This window comes from Lutra lutra, chromosome 1 (assembly GCF_902655055.1).
Source record: "Lutra lutra chromosome 1, mLutLut1.2, whole genome shotgun sequence".
NCBI lineage: Eukaryota > Metazoa > Chordata > Mammalia > Carnivora > Mustelidae > Lutra > Lutra lutra.
Window position 1 is genome coordinate 18,611,461 of NC_062278.1, and position 16,498 is coordinate 18,627,958.

Consider the following 16,498-nt stretch of genomic DNA (forward strand, 5'->3'; position numbering starts at 1 on the left):
GTATGTAACCTTTTTAAAATTTTACTTATAAGTTAAACACCAATCTGTCTACTTTATTCCACAGAATTTGAGTTCTAAGTTCTAATAACTTAGGCTCACAAAGTTGCATCCCATAGTAATATTTAGAATTGCAGAAATAACTTAATTAGGCTGAAAATGAGTTATTCTAAACTGTACTGAAACTGGCCATATTCATTATTAATTGATTAAATGATTAGGCAGACCAGTCAACACTTAATTGGAAATATTAAAGATAAGAATATTTAGTAGATTTTAGTATTTCTGTCATTGTTTTTATTTTACTGTTAACATTAAACGAGTGATTTATCACAAGGTCAGACTATATTTGTCTTCTTATTGCCCTTTTTACTCTAGTTTAAAATTTCAAGATATGGGGGTGCCGAGGTAGCTCAGTTAGTTAAGCATCCAAGACTTGATCTCGACTCAGGTCTTGATTTCAGAGTTGTGAGTTCAAGCTCTGCACTGGGCTCCACGTTGATCATGGAAACTACTTAAATAAAATAAAATTTCAAGACATATAATTTTTTTCAAGATTTTATTTATTTGACAGAGAGAGATAACAAGTAGTCAGAAAGGCAGGCAGAGAGAGGGGGGGAAGCAGGCTCCCTGCTGAGCAGAGAGCCCGATGTGGGGCTCGATCCCAGGACCCTGAGATCATGACCTGAGCTGAAGGCAGCGGCTTAACCCGCTGAGCCACCCAGGCGCCCCAAGACATATAATTTTTAACTCAAAGAAAATAGGTATATTTGTACTGTATCTGAACTTTAACTCTGCATATATTCTTACAGCACATGGAGAAATTCTCCTACGTAATTTTCTTTATTTCTTTATAATATCAGAATACACAATTTCTAGCTTTCTATAAAAAAAATCTTCTAGGATTATTCAAGTGATTGCTTTCTCAAAATTTGTAAATTTAAACCTTATACATTCCGTATAATACTGGTTTTATTTTCTCATATTCCAGTAGTCAGAATAATTGAAATTTAACTACTAAAAATGAATAATAAAAAGCTTTACATTATTCTAAAATTATTCTTTAGTAGTTAGTGCTTTATTTAACAATAATTAATCTATTAATGTTCTTTATTTTTTAAAACACTTTGTACATTACTTACTAATTTTTTAAGGAGGTCCCACACCCAATGTGGGGCTCAAACTCATGACCCTGAGATAAAGAGTTGGGTGCTCTACCAACTGAGCCAGCCAGGCACCCATTAATCTTGCTTTTTAAGAAGGCATCATAATTATTGTACATTTGAAAGCAATTTTACCCTCAGCCTAGCTGCGACTTTCTCAGGTATCTTCATGCTGATATATTTTTTTTAAGTATAAAATTTTCTAATTTTGGTTGTCCAAAATAAAGTTTACTTCAATTTGACGTCTATTAAGAGTTAATTTTTTGTGGCTAAAGCGTTGTTTTTTGGACAGTGGACTGCCTAATCATTTTGTATAGTGTAGGGAGCTGCCGCTTTGCTCCTATATTGTATTTGTATAATACTGATTTTTGGAAAATGGAATTTAGTGTTGAAACCAGCCCAGCTCTTGGCAAGGACGTACCTTACAAAGATATAAAATGCATAGAGTCCATTTTTAAGCTTATAAACTCATATGCTTTGTGTATACTAGCATTTCAGTTTATTAAGTGGTCTCTTGTCTTAGAGATGGATAGAGCTATTCTAAAAGAAGAAATTAAGCCTTCCCTACCAGCAGAATTCAGCTAGATGAATATTGAGAAGCCTATTTGTCATCTTAGAAGCTTTAGAATTAAATATGAATAAACAAAGATCATCATTCCTTAGATGTCTGTATAAGTCTGGGTCAGTATTTCTATCTGACTCCAAGCATTCTGAGAAAGATCCCAGCGTCTATTATTCTGGACAAATTTTCTTCATTATGATATGGAAGATTTACTTTGAATACGAATGAAGGTGGATTGGAATTTAAATGGCTTTAAAATGTGAGTCTTCTTCTTTATTATTTTACATTTTGAGAAGAAAATGAAGGTGGAGAAAAGAAAACCACAGGTTTAATTTTCAGGTGAATTCTCTTTTGGGGGAATTACAGTCCTAGAGGGCCTAAATGCTCTGCATTTAGTGGATGATATTGTGAATAATTTCCCCCTTGGAAATGAAGCCTGCTACTCGAGGGAGTTGACGTTCGAGTCCTAGCCAGAAGGAAACTGGTGGGAGATGCCAGCTCGATGGTGGAATGGTAGCGCTGGAGACTGGCGGGATTATGAGCTGCCCTTTCTCTTCTGCTGTCCTTACGGTGGCTCAGGACATCTGGAGTGCCTTCCTCCATGTCAGCAGATCAGAACCAGCTGGCCAGAGCCCTTGTCTTCGAGAGGTTCCAAAGGGAGCCATTCGTACCCCTTTTCTTCCAGGCTCCCATGTGGGTACTGCCCAATACATTTGACATTAGATTATCACACGCTATTATACCAACTCTGGCCACGTTATTGCATGTTCTATCTGAGTACTGTGGGATTGATGGCTATGCCTCACCTTGTCCACATACACCAGTATGAAACTGCGTGGGGCCTTCAATGTCCAGAGTGCAGCAGCAGCCCTGATGATGTCAAGAGAGCCACCAAAATACCCCCCACCCAATGTTGTGTCACTCAGTTCTTTGCCTTCTCAGATTGATGGGTCAAGACTCTTGTAGCGGGAGACACCAGCAAGAATTGTGGGCTTGTCGCGTAGTTCATTCCATTTACTTAGTTGACATATAAATGGATTTTGTGTCCTGAATGTTTTTTCTGGTTGACTGGGACTCTGCAAATTTGGGGGTGACAAAGGGGTTTGGTAGCCATTTTGAATGAGACAGAAGAAAAATTAAATGAATGAAATAAAAATGTTTCACTTGTGGTATAGGGAAATGATGCTTTATTAAAATGCCATTTGAGTTCTAGACTGGGAGGTTTTGCCTCGATCAGCAGAAATTCCGAGGTGACACAGAAAGCCAAATATCTATCACGGATCCTGTCCTTGGATCATCATTCTTTTATCTCATTGCTTCACTTTCCCCTGCCCCAAATTCTCTCACTTCTAATTCATACACAGGAGATACCCTAGAGACAGGGTCCTGCCCCGGCACAGCCATGGTGTTCACTGGGGGGCCTGCGGCCAACGAGTACAAGACAGCATGTACTGGGACGTATCAAATGTGAGGACTGCTGTGAGTTGTTGAGGCACGATGGGTTTTGTTGCCGGTGGCCCTGTGACTTGGGGTCATGCCACGGGGTGGAGGCACCCTGTGCCTTTCTTGGAGCAGTGGCCACTGGTAACTCCGGGGCCAAATTCACGCACAGTGTAGGCTCAGAAGATACCATTGTCTGGCAGTCTCTTTGCAGTTACTACAGCCTGAGGAGGGGCTTAATGATGAATATTACCACATCTTAGAAACAAGAAAGAGGCAGTCACATAAACGTGTGCAGATTGGTGAGGGAAATACAAGGGAGAGAGCCTGTAGGTGTTTCTTAGAGCTGAGAGAGAAACAGTCATTAAGGTCTAGGAGAGGAGACAGCTGATGGCTGTGATTTGAAGGGGGCCTACCTCTGGGGCATCTGGCTTTTCACTCTATGGCCCAGAAGCTGCTTTGTCAATAACTCAGAGGTGCTCAGTTGCTCCTCCACTGCCAAAACTTATTTTATCCTTTTTAAAAGTATGAGTACCATCCTTTACTTTGTGGAGGATAAAGCAAATTGCCAAGTGGATGGGAAGCTTGTGTGAACGGGTTGGCAGGTTCTCATTGTACGGGAGAGCTCTGTGCAGAAAGCAACCTGAAAATACATCATGGCTTGGCAAGAATGGACTTCCAAAGCAGCAGTACTGAATGAGAAGACATTAGAGATGGGTGACCTTGAGCCCTGATGCTCCTGGAGCCAGATACGTCCATCTGAAAACCATCTAAAGAGAGCCAGAACCACCTTGGATATCCGATATCTGGCTTTTCTCCTGCACAGTGTTTGACCTCCACCTTCTGAGCTCTGTACTAACTGTCGACGTCATCATGATGGTGGTAGCTCCTGGTTTTGCCATCATCTCTTTGTCTCAATTGGAAAGAACAATAAGTGGTGTATAGGGAAGTTAAACAGGAGTTCTCGTTTACATAAACAGTGTGGATCTTTGTCTTTGAGTGAAGGATTAAAGGATTGAGTGGAGGAATGTTGCTGAATATTCCTAATTGGGAAGCTCTGAGTTTTGAGTGACATTTCTCTTTGAGAGGGATGCTTTTCTTTGGTATGATGATAAAACTAATAAACAAGACATCTGTGTGGGCTTAGGCATCTGGCATTTTCTCTATAAGCTGAGCTAGGGCAAGATACAAACTCAGAGGGGGAATTGTTTTACTTCTAATAAAAATGGAATACACATGGGAGGAAGAGTTCTTGTTCTAATTACCATAACTTTACAAATGGAAACAGAGAGGTTATGACACTTTGATCAATCAGGGATCGTGACGCTGATCTTGGGGAGGGTGGCAAAGCATGTCGACAGGTAAGATGTGCTTTAAGGTAAAATGGTGCATGGTATGTTTTAACAAATTAGAGTTGGCTGACGATGGTTTATTGTTTGTGACATTACTGCCCAAAGGACAGATGAATGAAAAAACAAAAATTACATTTAACTAGAGTTAATGTAATCAGCTGTAGGTCACATTTACAGATGTTCCATATGTGTTTCAAATATGGTCAGTGGACAGGCCGGCTCTCTGCAGACTGGATCACGTTCAAAATAGGTGTAATTATTTTACACTCCGAGGCAAGACTGTCCTTTATGAAGGAAAACAATCAGATGTCAGGGACAGGGTACGTTTTTTGCATTAGAAGCAGGCGCAATCCTTTTACCTTTAAAGCTGACTTGAGGGTATTCTAGAAGAGGAGTTTATTTCTTAGAGGGAAGAGATGTTTCAATGTGCAGACACTTTGGGGCATTTACTATTCACCTAAAAGCAGCTAAAGATTGGTTCACTTCAGCCGGAATCCTTTTATGACTACTAAGCTACCCTCATTAAACCAGATAAGCATGCACGGCTCTGTTTCCGAGGTCATTCGAAAGTCCTGGTCAGTGATTAAAATGTTGGACAGAATCTGCCTAATCATCCCAGCCCACGTCACCCCCCACCCCCCGGGAGGACTGATGCATAAGAAACATAAACATGTGCGTGAACCGCGAGCCGGTACCTTTTCATGCTAAATGTGGTTCCCCACGTCTCCTCTGATTAGAGGTGTGCTCTGAACAGGCCGAGACGGGGCCATGCCGAGCAATGATCTCCCGCTGGTACTTTGATGTGACCGAAGGGAAGTGCGCCCCGTTCTTTTACGGCGGATGTGGCGGCAACCGAAACAACTTTGACACAGAGGAATACTGCATGGCCGTGTGTGGCAGCGTCAGTAAGTGGACCTTCCTCGAGCCTGGCCACCTTTCGTCTTTCTCGCCACTGACTCCGCTCTCTGTAACAGATCGGTTTTCCTGGTCCTTGGGAACGGGTCTGTTGCTACCACTAACCACATTCTCTGTCCACTTCTCTAATTGCCGGGCGTCTCCTTGCGTCTCTTCCACCCCGAGCACACATCTCCGTCTTTCTCTAATAAAGCATGGCCCTGGATGTGTTCTTCTACTAGCTCTGGTGCATTCGTCTTGCAATCTCTAGGGACTTCTTTCGAATCCCTCTCTTTAAGCCAAGCTGAGGTCGCTGTTTTGTCTTCTCAGCTGTCTTCTGCAAGTGTCTGCGTACGTGTTTGTCTGTGCACCTGTGTGTTCGGGTCTGTGCATGAGCAGTATATGTGCAAACAAGGCTGACCACCGGAAGCCCGGCTGATGCAGCTTTGGTTGCCTCGGCAAGGCGGGTTGTTGTGATGAGTACCTTTAAGTTATTTTGTAACTTGCGACTTTGATTGTGTAGCAGGGAATGTGATTGAATCAAGCATATGCACTTCAAATGCCGGAGGATAGAAAGTCCCCAGTGGCCTCAGAGCTCTTGCTGGGCCGGTTGCAATATTGGTTTTTCGTGTCTTCTCTTAGAAGCAGAAGAAAACTCTTCACGTTAGAAACCTTGAATGACAAGAGAGTTGGGGAATATAATTTTCCAAGCCTTTTCTTTCAAACTTCTGGCTCTTCATAACTCCAGGGGTTAAAGACATACAGTGACAGTGACTCAAATGTGAGATGAAACTTTACCACAGAGGTGGCACTCAGGAGGTAGTGAACCAGACATAGAGGACTTCTGTTCTTGCTGACAGCCTTCTGTGCAAAAATCCACATAAATAAAATTATTAACTGTTGTTCGTGAGTGGGAGAATTAAACTACCCAAGAAATAATTGCTCAACTTGAGAAATTAAAGATTAAACTCAGTGGGTGTGCATTTCTCTTTTGAGAGACTTCTGCCTTTTCTCCCTTGCTCTTGTGAGGGTGACAGGTACCATTTCCTGCATGGAATTCCTAGGGATTATATAAATTGTTTTCTGCTGTGATCATGGGCTTATGCTAAACAACAAAAGGACCTGCACCATTAAGACCTTCTATTGTGAAGCCCAGATCTAAGTGGAATCTAATGGAACAGTTCCTATTGGTCTCCTGAATGAGGGATGACTCCATTTCTATCTTGTGTGAGAACAGGTGTAGGAATTGGTAACCCCAAGGGCTTCTGTTCTGGCTGCCTTTGGATGATGGTAGCTTCTAGCTCAAAAGACTCCTTTCTTCGGTTTCAAACAAAGAAGTTAATTAGGTCAGGTAACATGGAACACAATGGGGGATTCTGTTGCCTGGAGCCTCTTGAACAAAAGACTTTTGTTACAGAGATTCTAACTGGCTTAGCTGCTGAGGGAGATTTCTTGGCAGATTTCCAACTTTCTTTCTCCATTTCCCTGAGGTGGACTTATTTTTTGGAGTATAGTGTGTGTGTGTGTGTGTGTGTGTGTGTGTGTGCGCACGCGTGCACGCACATGCAATAAGAATGAGGGTTTTTAAAAATTATCGGCAGTGAGGAGGAATTTGCCCCGAGTTAGAAAGCACTCCCCCCCCCCACCCCCGACCCCCGCCCAAAACCCTACTCCAGCCCCTATGCACACGCTCTCCACATCATCAGTCTGATTTGGCTCAGGCTGGGGCGAGCCGTGGGCACCACAGGTCAGTCGGAGCCTCTAGAGGATGCTCTGGATGGCATGCCTTTTGCTGAGAGCTTTGCCAAAGGTAGACACTCCCAACGAAGATGTAATGATCAGCCAGACAGTCTGTATTTAGTTTCAGAAGGACAGGTAGGTTATAGAGTAATTTATCAAGAAAGCAAATGTGAGAGACTGAAGGTCAGAAGTGTGGGCAGTTCTAAGTGGACAGTAATGTAACACATGGCCCGAGCTGGGAGCTGGAGGTGCCCTCTGAATGGGTGATTGGTGTGAATCCTTGGGAACTGGAGATGCTTGGCACTAAGGAGGGAGAAAGAGAGCAGGAAATCCTCAACAGGTTACTTGGTAATGCTATTGAAGACCAAATACCCAGCACTCTAAGGTATTACTGTGGAAATAGATCTCTTAGGTTTATGTTTACTTTGGTTCTGTGCTGGGGCCCAACCTCAGGGTATTTGTTCAGTTTTGCTTTTCATCCAATGTTTTTCTTTTTGTTTTTCCCTTTGGTCAGTGGAATCATGTAAGTTTCGACCATCATTCGCATGTTTCTATTTTTTGTTTTTAGTTACGTTCTTTTATTTTCTCCGTAGTGTCCCAAAGTTTACTCAAGACTACCCAGGAACCTCTTCCCCAAGATGCTGTTAAACGTATGTTGTCATTCTCTGGAGGGGGCTGGGGCGGGGAGGACATAGTCCAGTGCATGGCTGGGTTATAACTCCAGATCATCACTTTCTTTGCATGGTTTTATGTGTCTCCAACACCTGTCTTTCAATAAAATGTTTATTTCCATTGCTTTGCTTTGTAATTATGTGCAATTTTGCCAGACAACTTCAGATCCCGGGCTAAGAGCACTGACTAAACTTCTATTTCTGATCATTTTTTTTTTTCAATTCAGTGTGGTTCTGTTATGTATCGTATATATAATATTATTGTGTTTTGGTTGGTATCACTATTTTATTTCCTAAAGCTGTCAAGACGCCACAGTTTGAGAGGCCACAGATGTATAAGTGACTTGTTTCCTAGAAAAATACATAATATGCATGCATTATGCTAACTAATGGACTAATGTATATGCACAGACTTCAGTTCTGTGTTGTAAGGCACATGTGAAGCCTTAGGAAGTGAAAGAGCCCGTCTAGATTTCCTAACCACCTCTTCTTCCTCTCCGTGAATGCACGCTACTGGGACAGAAGTGCCTGACTTCGAGTTTTATCATATGGTTATAGAAGATTCATCTAAAGAAATCTTGCATTAACCAACCTTAGAATGTCTGTGTCTTGTGATGATTCCACTTGGCGTATTAGTCTAGCTTGCTTTTAAAATGTGGTGTTAAACATTCTAGTACTTATTTTAAAATATGGATTATATCCAAAAATAGATTTATGCGTTTTTAGGCTAGGGATCTCACACACACACACACACACACTATTGATGCTTATGGTTATTGGAAAAAGATACAATTTCAGTATTAGTTCAGATGTAATGAAAATTAGCATTTATTTATATTATCCTGAAAAAAAACCTGGTCTCCAAATAGATCTTTTTTTTTTTAAAGATTTTATTTATTTATTTGAGAGAGAGACAGTGAGAGAGAGCATGAGCGAGGAGAAGGTCAGAGGGAGAAGCAGACTCCCCATGGAGCTGGGAGCCCGATGTAGGACTCGATCCCGGGACTCCGGGATCATGACCTGAGTCGAAGGCAGTCGTCCAACCAACAGAGCCACCCAGGTGTCCCTCCAAATAGATCTTTTTTAAAAAATATAAATAAGTGGCACCTGGGTGGCTCAGTAGGTTAAACCTCCAACTCTCTATCTCTCTTTTTTTTTAGATTTTATTAATTTATTTGACAGAGAGATACAGCGAGAAAGGGAACACAAGCAGGGCGAGTGGGAGAGGGAGAGAAGCAGGCTTCCTGGTGCCAAGCAGGGGGCCCAATGTGGTACTCGATCTCAGGACTCTGGGATCATGACCAGAGCCGAAGGCAGACTCTTAATGACTAAGCCACCCAGGCGCCCAGAATCTAACCCTTGATTTCCACTCGGGTCATAATCTCATGAGTCGTAAGATTGAGCCTTTCATTGGGCAAGTAGTGTGCTGCTTTCCTTCTCTCTTTACCTCTGTTCTTCTGCACATGTGCACATACTCTCTCTCTCTCTCTCTCCTGCTCCCTAAAAAATAAATAAATCTTAGGGGCACCTGGGTAGCTCAGTCAGTTAAACATCTGCTTTCAGCTCGGGTCATGATTCCAGGGTCCTGGGAATGAGCCCCTCTTCAGTCTCCCTGCGCAGTGGGGGATTCTGCTTCTCTCTCTCCCTCTCCCCCTGCCCCTGCTCCTGTGCACGCTCTCTCTCTCTCATATAAATAAATAAAATCTTTGAAATAAATAAAATCTTTAGAAGATAAATAAAATTTAAAAAGATAAATGATAGAGAATTATGTAATAATTTCATCATCGACCATAAAAATTTTTTAATGACCACCATAAGGTTCAAATCCATTCACTTTATATATAACTTTTCAAGGATATAGGGGTTTTACTACTACAATCAATGTACTTTCTGTGACTGTGACAAAGCATTTTTTTCCTAACGCCATCAAAACTATGACAAGTGAGTCAACACAGAGGACCAGAGAAAACTGGGTATTTATACTGTAGGATTAATAATATATTGATCTTTGTGGCGGGTTGCAATTTACTAGGCATTTTCACGGATCATTTATTTTTCTCAGGAGCACTTTGTGGGCATTTCCTTCATGTCTTTTATACATAGGAGAAAATGAGGCTGTGAGAACCATCAAAATGTGGCAGGACCAGCTTTGAAACATAAATGAATTTGCGGCTATACACTGCACTCCATACAACCAAGGATTTGATTCTGTTTTTTAGGTTAGAAAAATTACATTTAAAGTTCAGAGTGTATTTTAAGAATACAAAAAATAACAGAAAGAGGAAGAATATTAAAAACTTTTTTCTAAATGCACTGAATATAGCATCACTCAATATCTTTTCCCCCTTTTATAAAACAATATTTTATATCATTTTAGCATATAAAAGAATTAGAATTTTCCATTCTTATTAATTAACAGAAATGATTATTTGATAAACTTACTTTCATGAGAGCCCCTGGGTGGCTCAGTTGATTAAGTGTCCGACTTTTGATTTTGGCTCACGGTGTGATCTCTAGGGTGTGAGAGAGAGCCCCACATCGGGACTGGGTGCTCTCTACCTCTGCCCCCATGTGTGTGTGCTCTCTCTCACTCTCTCTCTCAAATAAACAAATAAAATCTTTAAGAAATATATTTTACAAAATTTCTTTTATTTTCATGAATTTCTTCAGTCCTCGGCTCTTCCAAACAGACCTTGAAAATCTCTCATTATTTTCTCTTTTCCAGTAATATTCTCCAACTACTTGTAGTGTGTTTGGGATCATGACACCTTTCCATCCTAGGAGGTTGAAGTGGTTTTGGCAGCTCTATTTTCTTGTCTGCCTACAGAGACTGTTCATCACGGCAAGTGGAGGGTTCTGCAGTGCTAGTACAAACAGACTAGAGAAAGCATGTAATTTCTAGTTATTTATAGCCTGTGCAACGATGCTATCTTATTTATAGCAGAGTTACACATTTGAATTAAAGAAGTCACTGTCATCTGGAGGTCAAATGCAGATAGCAGAATGTAGTCTGAGAGATGAGCCCGACAAGAAGGTGAACTAGCCCATTTGATTTGCCTCCTTCACCAACCTAGGGCTTCATTGGAGGGTCTCTCTTCACCAAAGTGGTTGTTTATGGGTTTCTCAGTTGGAGTTGCTCTCAGTTGAGATAGAAAAAGCTCCTTAGTTAAACTGATGTTAACATTGCATATGTGGGGAAAATATGCAATGGGCTACAGTATAAATACAATCATGTTCCTGTAAAAACATATTATGATCATATATTTCTAGATTTTAAATCTGTGTTATAAAAACCAACTTTGGTTATTGCAATTTTAAGGAACATGGATTTTTTTTTTATTTTGTTGTTGCAGATAAGGATCTAAACCACAGATTAAAAAAGAGAGAAATAAGAGGCTAAGAGATTTCATTTTACTCATAAATTTGTGGATTTGAATCCTTTATAAGATCTTTTTCCTATTGGAGATGAAGTATCCAATGAGACCAGAGTTGTTTCTGACATTAATGTGGTGTCTGCCCATTTGTGTTTGTGAACAACAACTAATCTTAGGTCAGTATATAAATATTTATTGATTAGTTTATGTTCCAAATAGGAGAGAATGATTTCTTTTTTCCTAGCGTTCTTCCCATCAGATTGCATCTCAAAAGGCAAACCGACTGACTCCTTAATGGTGTTTAATGTCACACAAAGGATCAGGCCGAATTTAGGCAGCTGACTGCACCAAAGGGTCTGGCCAAAGAGAACGACAAATGACCCATCTTCGGTTCTCTTCTTGCAGCAAGTTGTGACACAGACAATACCTAAACCAAGGTCTCTCAATCTTGACACTACTGACGTTTGGGGCTAATTTATTCTTGCAGATGCTGTCCTGTGTATGGACAATGTTTAGCAGCATCTCTAGCCTCTACCCACAAAATGCCAGTAATACCACCCCAGTAATAAAACCCCAACTATAATAACTTCATCTGTCTCCAGACTTTGCCAAATTGTGTCCTGGGGCAGGGAGAGGTAAAAATCACCCCCCTACCCCCCACGGAGAGCCTCTGACCTAGACTAGGTGAGCCCACATCTGATTCAAAGATAAAACTAGGCTGGTGTAAACAGGAATGCTTTCCATGAACTTGAAGGCCTGTGGATGTGTTGAATGTCAGGAGCCTCCAGTTCTTGATAGATGTTAATGAGTTTGTTAGACCACCACCCTGGCTCTCAGTGTGTACAAGGTAGGGTAGATATTGCTATGCTGACTGTAGGGTAGTTAGAGGTCTTATAGTCTTTCTACTCTAATGTGAGTGCTATTAGGGAAACTAACCCAGCAAATCCCTGGGTCGGAAGTTTATGGTTCCCCCATGCACCATCCCCTCCCCCTCTGTTTCACAGAATCCCAGCATATGCTAGAAAATGGCCATCTTTGGTGATGCCATGTGGCCTTGCCACGCAGATCTCTTGGCATCTAGGATGTACCTTGGGATCATGTTTATGGCTTTATGGCCTCTGCAAAGGCTAGATCGGGCCTTATGCAGAATCCAGAAAGGGAAAAGATTGTTTTTCACTCCTATCAAAATGGTCGAGATCGAATAGAGTAACATACTTCCACAGAATATAAAAATAATGAGGACATATCAAATCAGGCCAAATCACCATCCCCAAGTTCTAAGGCTGCTGCCTGAGAAGCTCACAGTTTGCAAACTCACTGTGCAGCCTTTGAATGGAATGTGCCATCTTCACCCCAGAGTTGTCATATCCTGTCCTAACGCTCAGGCATTCAGTTTTTGGCCAGATATGAACCATTGTTCTCAGTCACACTGTACTTGTTCTTCTGATTGCGAAATAGCAAATATTAGTTCCCATTAACACATTCTGGAATACTAATGGGATTATGATATTTTTATAAAACTGCCAGGCATTATTAGTGGTAATTAAAATCATTAAAAAGATGTGGGAGTGCATTAAATTACATACCACCTCAGTGACAGTAAAATCTATTAGATTGACACACAGGAGAAGCCACATCTTTGGTATCGAGAAATGAGCAGATGAAAAATGGCTTCTTCCTCCAAGCTATCATACTATCATAGGAACAAATCCCTAAGATGGACAGGAATCGATTTGCTCAGCAAACAAGCATTTAAAAAAAAAAATCAAAGCTCATTTACTCAGAACAGTAAAAAATGCTCATTATAATTGTACTCTGTTCTTCAGCTATTTCCAAAGAAGTATAAGTAGTTTAATAAAAGGTTTGGCAAAAGTTTTCCATAAAAGACCAGAGAGTCGATATTTTAGGTTTTGCAGGGCGTATGGTCTCTGTTGTACATACCCAACTTGGAATCGTAGCGTGAAAGCAGCTATAGACAGTAGGTAGACAAACAGTGCTGTGCTCCAAAAAAACATTATTTACAAAAAGAAGATCATCATGTTAACCTCTGACTTAATAAAGCTGTTCCTTCTGAGCTCAGGAGGTACTGGTGCTAAGTTGGGTATTTTGAAGGACACGAGCCAAGCAGACCAGGTTCCCTGCTTCCAATAACTTGACAGTTTTATTGATGGATGAGACCCAGGCATGTGATAGGATTAAGGAACAATAAATATAAAGTAAAACATACAAATGTAGGGAGAGACTGGTGTGGAAGGCCAGAGCCAGATGAAATTGGTTTTATCCTTAAGACCTCCACAGAGGTTAACAGCTCTATATGACTTCCTGCTGCAGTTTTTTGAAAGTAGATCATGTTGCAGATTCTGACTTTTTGAACCCCTCTGTTGAGTGTTGAACCACATTTTTATTACCTTATGTCCGCAGGACATACGCACTGACAGTCTGCCAACATTGATCCCATTGACTCTAAAACTGAGCCACCTGGGTGGCTCAGTTGGGTAAGCGGCTGCCATTAGTTCAGGTCCTGATTCCAAGGTCCTGGGATTGAGCCCCCCCATCGGGCTCCCTGCTCAGCAGAGAACCTGCTTCTCCCTCTCCCTCTGCCTGCCTGTCTGCCTGCTTGTGCTCTCTCTCTCTGTCAAATAAATAAATGAAATCTTAAAAAACAAAACAAAACACAAGCCTGAAGTTAGGGTGCGGCGGGGAGAGAAGGGCCTTTGTTCTTTGTTCTTTTCTGTTTTTAGAGAGTCTAGGCCCATATTTAAGGGTTACACGGTATTTTCATGTTACAAGTGGCTCCTCTCACTTGGACTTGGTGGTTGCGATACACATTTGAGTTCAAAACATGGTTGGGATTTTAGTTATTTTGGAATTAGAGAAATGGAAAGACTTTTTTTTTTCCTTTTCGTTAACGTCAGGGTGGCCATCTGCAAGCTCTGCCTTGTTTCCAGATTAAATTTCCACCTAAAATCTTTATTTATAGGTTCATATTTCACCTCTCTGTGAATGAGCCTCTTTGCCACCTCAAACATGCTCACAGCCGTTTCAAGTCGCCCCATTGCGGGCTCTGTGTAAAATAGCGTTGCCGATGATAAAGCAATGACTGGTACAGGTCTTAATTTACTTTCATCTTGTCTGCGCTGTAGAGATAAATTGCCTTTCTCCTGACGAAAGGAGACTAACCACATTTTCTTGTTAGAATCTAACGTTAGTATGTTGACTCAGTGCCATTCACAGGCCTCTGTTGGGGGAAACATTCTGCCCCGTGGCCTGGTGGAAGTCGTCCAGCTCATTACTGTTTGAAGGTGAGGTTATCACTCCTTTTGTATCCTAAGCCCTTCTTGACTAGAACATTATATTTCTCCTCGAGGTTGAGGAATTAAGCGAATATCAAAATGATAGGGGCCGTTTTTCTCGATGCCTGTAGTGTTTTGACTCCACATTGTTGTTGCCTGGCATGAAATGGAGAACTGCGTAGTGATGATACGGTCAGGACTGAAATGAACTAAACCTGGCATAAACTTTGATTTATTGGCTGAAATTGATCATGTGTCTCTTACAAAGGTCCTCCAAAGAGGCAAAGGGAATGATTTTTGTGCAATCTAAAGTTAATACCAGTTTTTACTTCCTTTTGGAGTAACTTTCCTAAAAAGTATAGTTTTCTTAGGGGAAATGCTGGAAGAGAAATGTTTCATTGGCATCACATCCCCAGTGATGGTGGGTATGTTTTGTTAGGGGAACACTGGGGACAGCACTGGGGTTCAAAGCAACTCAAAGCAAGAGGGCACCTTGGTGGCTCAGGCGGTTAAGCATCCGGCTCTTGATTTCCAGCTCAGGTCATGATCTCAGGGTTGTGAGATCAAGCCCTGCACTGGGGGGCTCTATACTAGGTGTGGAGCCTGCTTGGGGTTCTCTGTCTCCCTCTCCCCCCAACTCCTGCATGGGGCATTTTTTACTTCTCTCTCTCTCCCCCCGCACCCACCCAGAAAAAGAAAAAATAAAATAAATTAAAAAATAAGATAAACTGAAAGCAAATATGTACACACACCCCCTCCATCCACCTTAAAAAAAAAAAAAAAAAAGAGAGAGGGGCGCCTGGGTTAAAGCCTCTGCCTTCAGCTCAGTTCATGGTATCAGGGTCCTGGGATGGAGCCCTGAATCAGGCTCTCTGTTCATCAGGGAGCTTGCTTCCCCCCTCCCCTGCCTGTCTCTCTGCCTAGTTGTGCTCTCTCTCTCTCTTCGTCAAATAAATAAATAAAATTTTAAAAAGAGAGAGAGCTCTGACAGGTACTAAGAGAGATTACAATGTGAAGTGGAAATGTTGTGACCTGCATTGGTGCAAAATTCTTAAAACTGAAAAGAACCTTCACACATGTGTGAAAAGAATGTCTCCCTTAGTATCTGGTTACCTATGTAATAGCACTCTGCAATGAGAGAAAGATGCGAATCTGTGATTCGTCTTGTGTCTGGGAGTGTGGGGGAGGAAAGTTCTATGAGAACCCCTCACTCTCTTCTGCTTTATCCCTCCGCAGACTGTGACCGTCTGAAAGCATCGTCATATCTTTCCCCACCTTAAAACAACTTGCATTGTCTCCCCACAGCTCTCATCTGATCTGTCCCTCATTTCCTTTCTGCCTCTCACGCTTCACTCTCCCTTTCTTCTTCGGCTCTGGCCACACTGACCTTGCTTGTCCTAGAATTCTCCAGGCACACTCACCTCTTAGGGCCTTTTTGCTAGTTTCTGTGTCTCCCTGCTGTATTCTCCCCTTGGCTGACAGGGAGTGGGGCTTCAGCTCTTTGTCCAAACACACCTTCTCAGTTTGACCCAGCCTGGCCCCTCGCCCACCCTCAGCTCCCCTCCCCTGCACTCGTGATTCTTCCCAGCCCTGTTCTGGTTTTCTTTTTCTTCATAATACAAATCACATTCTAACAAGGTGACTTATTTTTATCTGTTTTTTTTTTTAACTGTTTCTCTCACTAGACTATAATTTCCTAAGAACAGCTGTCTTTGTTTCGCTCATTGGTTTCTCCTGTGTGCCTCACATTTGGTATGGGTGGTAGTATTTGTTAAACAGAGGAATAAAGGAATGGACAAACACACTCAAGGTGGCACCGTTTACATCCAAGCTGCCATCTCAGCTTTTCAGTCACCTCTGACCTCCCCTGTTGCAGAAAAGCAAGAATGAAGCATCTATGGAAAGTATTAGTCATCTAGAATCCACTGAATCTTTGGAGCCAGAATGTTCACCTTGAGCCAGTAACATGCTGTGAGTTAGAACTGCTTTTCTGTAGCATTTGCCTTTATTTG

General features: G+C 41.7%; 1 protein-coding gene across 1 annotated transcript in view; it reads left to right on the forward strand.

Moving 5' to 3' along the window:
• The window catches only part of APP (amyloid beta precursor protein), a 275,311-nt gene that overhangs the window by 161,606 nt on the left and 97,207 nt on the right, over positions 1–16,498 (forward strand). Inside the window, 2 exon segments of the mRNA XM_047721518.1 lie at positions 5,252–5,419; positions 7,742–7,798. Coding sequence (XP_047577474.1) covers positions 5,252–5,419; positions 7,742–7,798 — 225 coding nt within the window.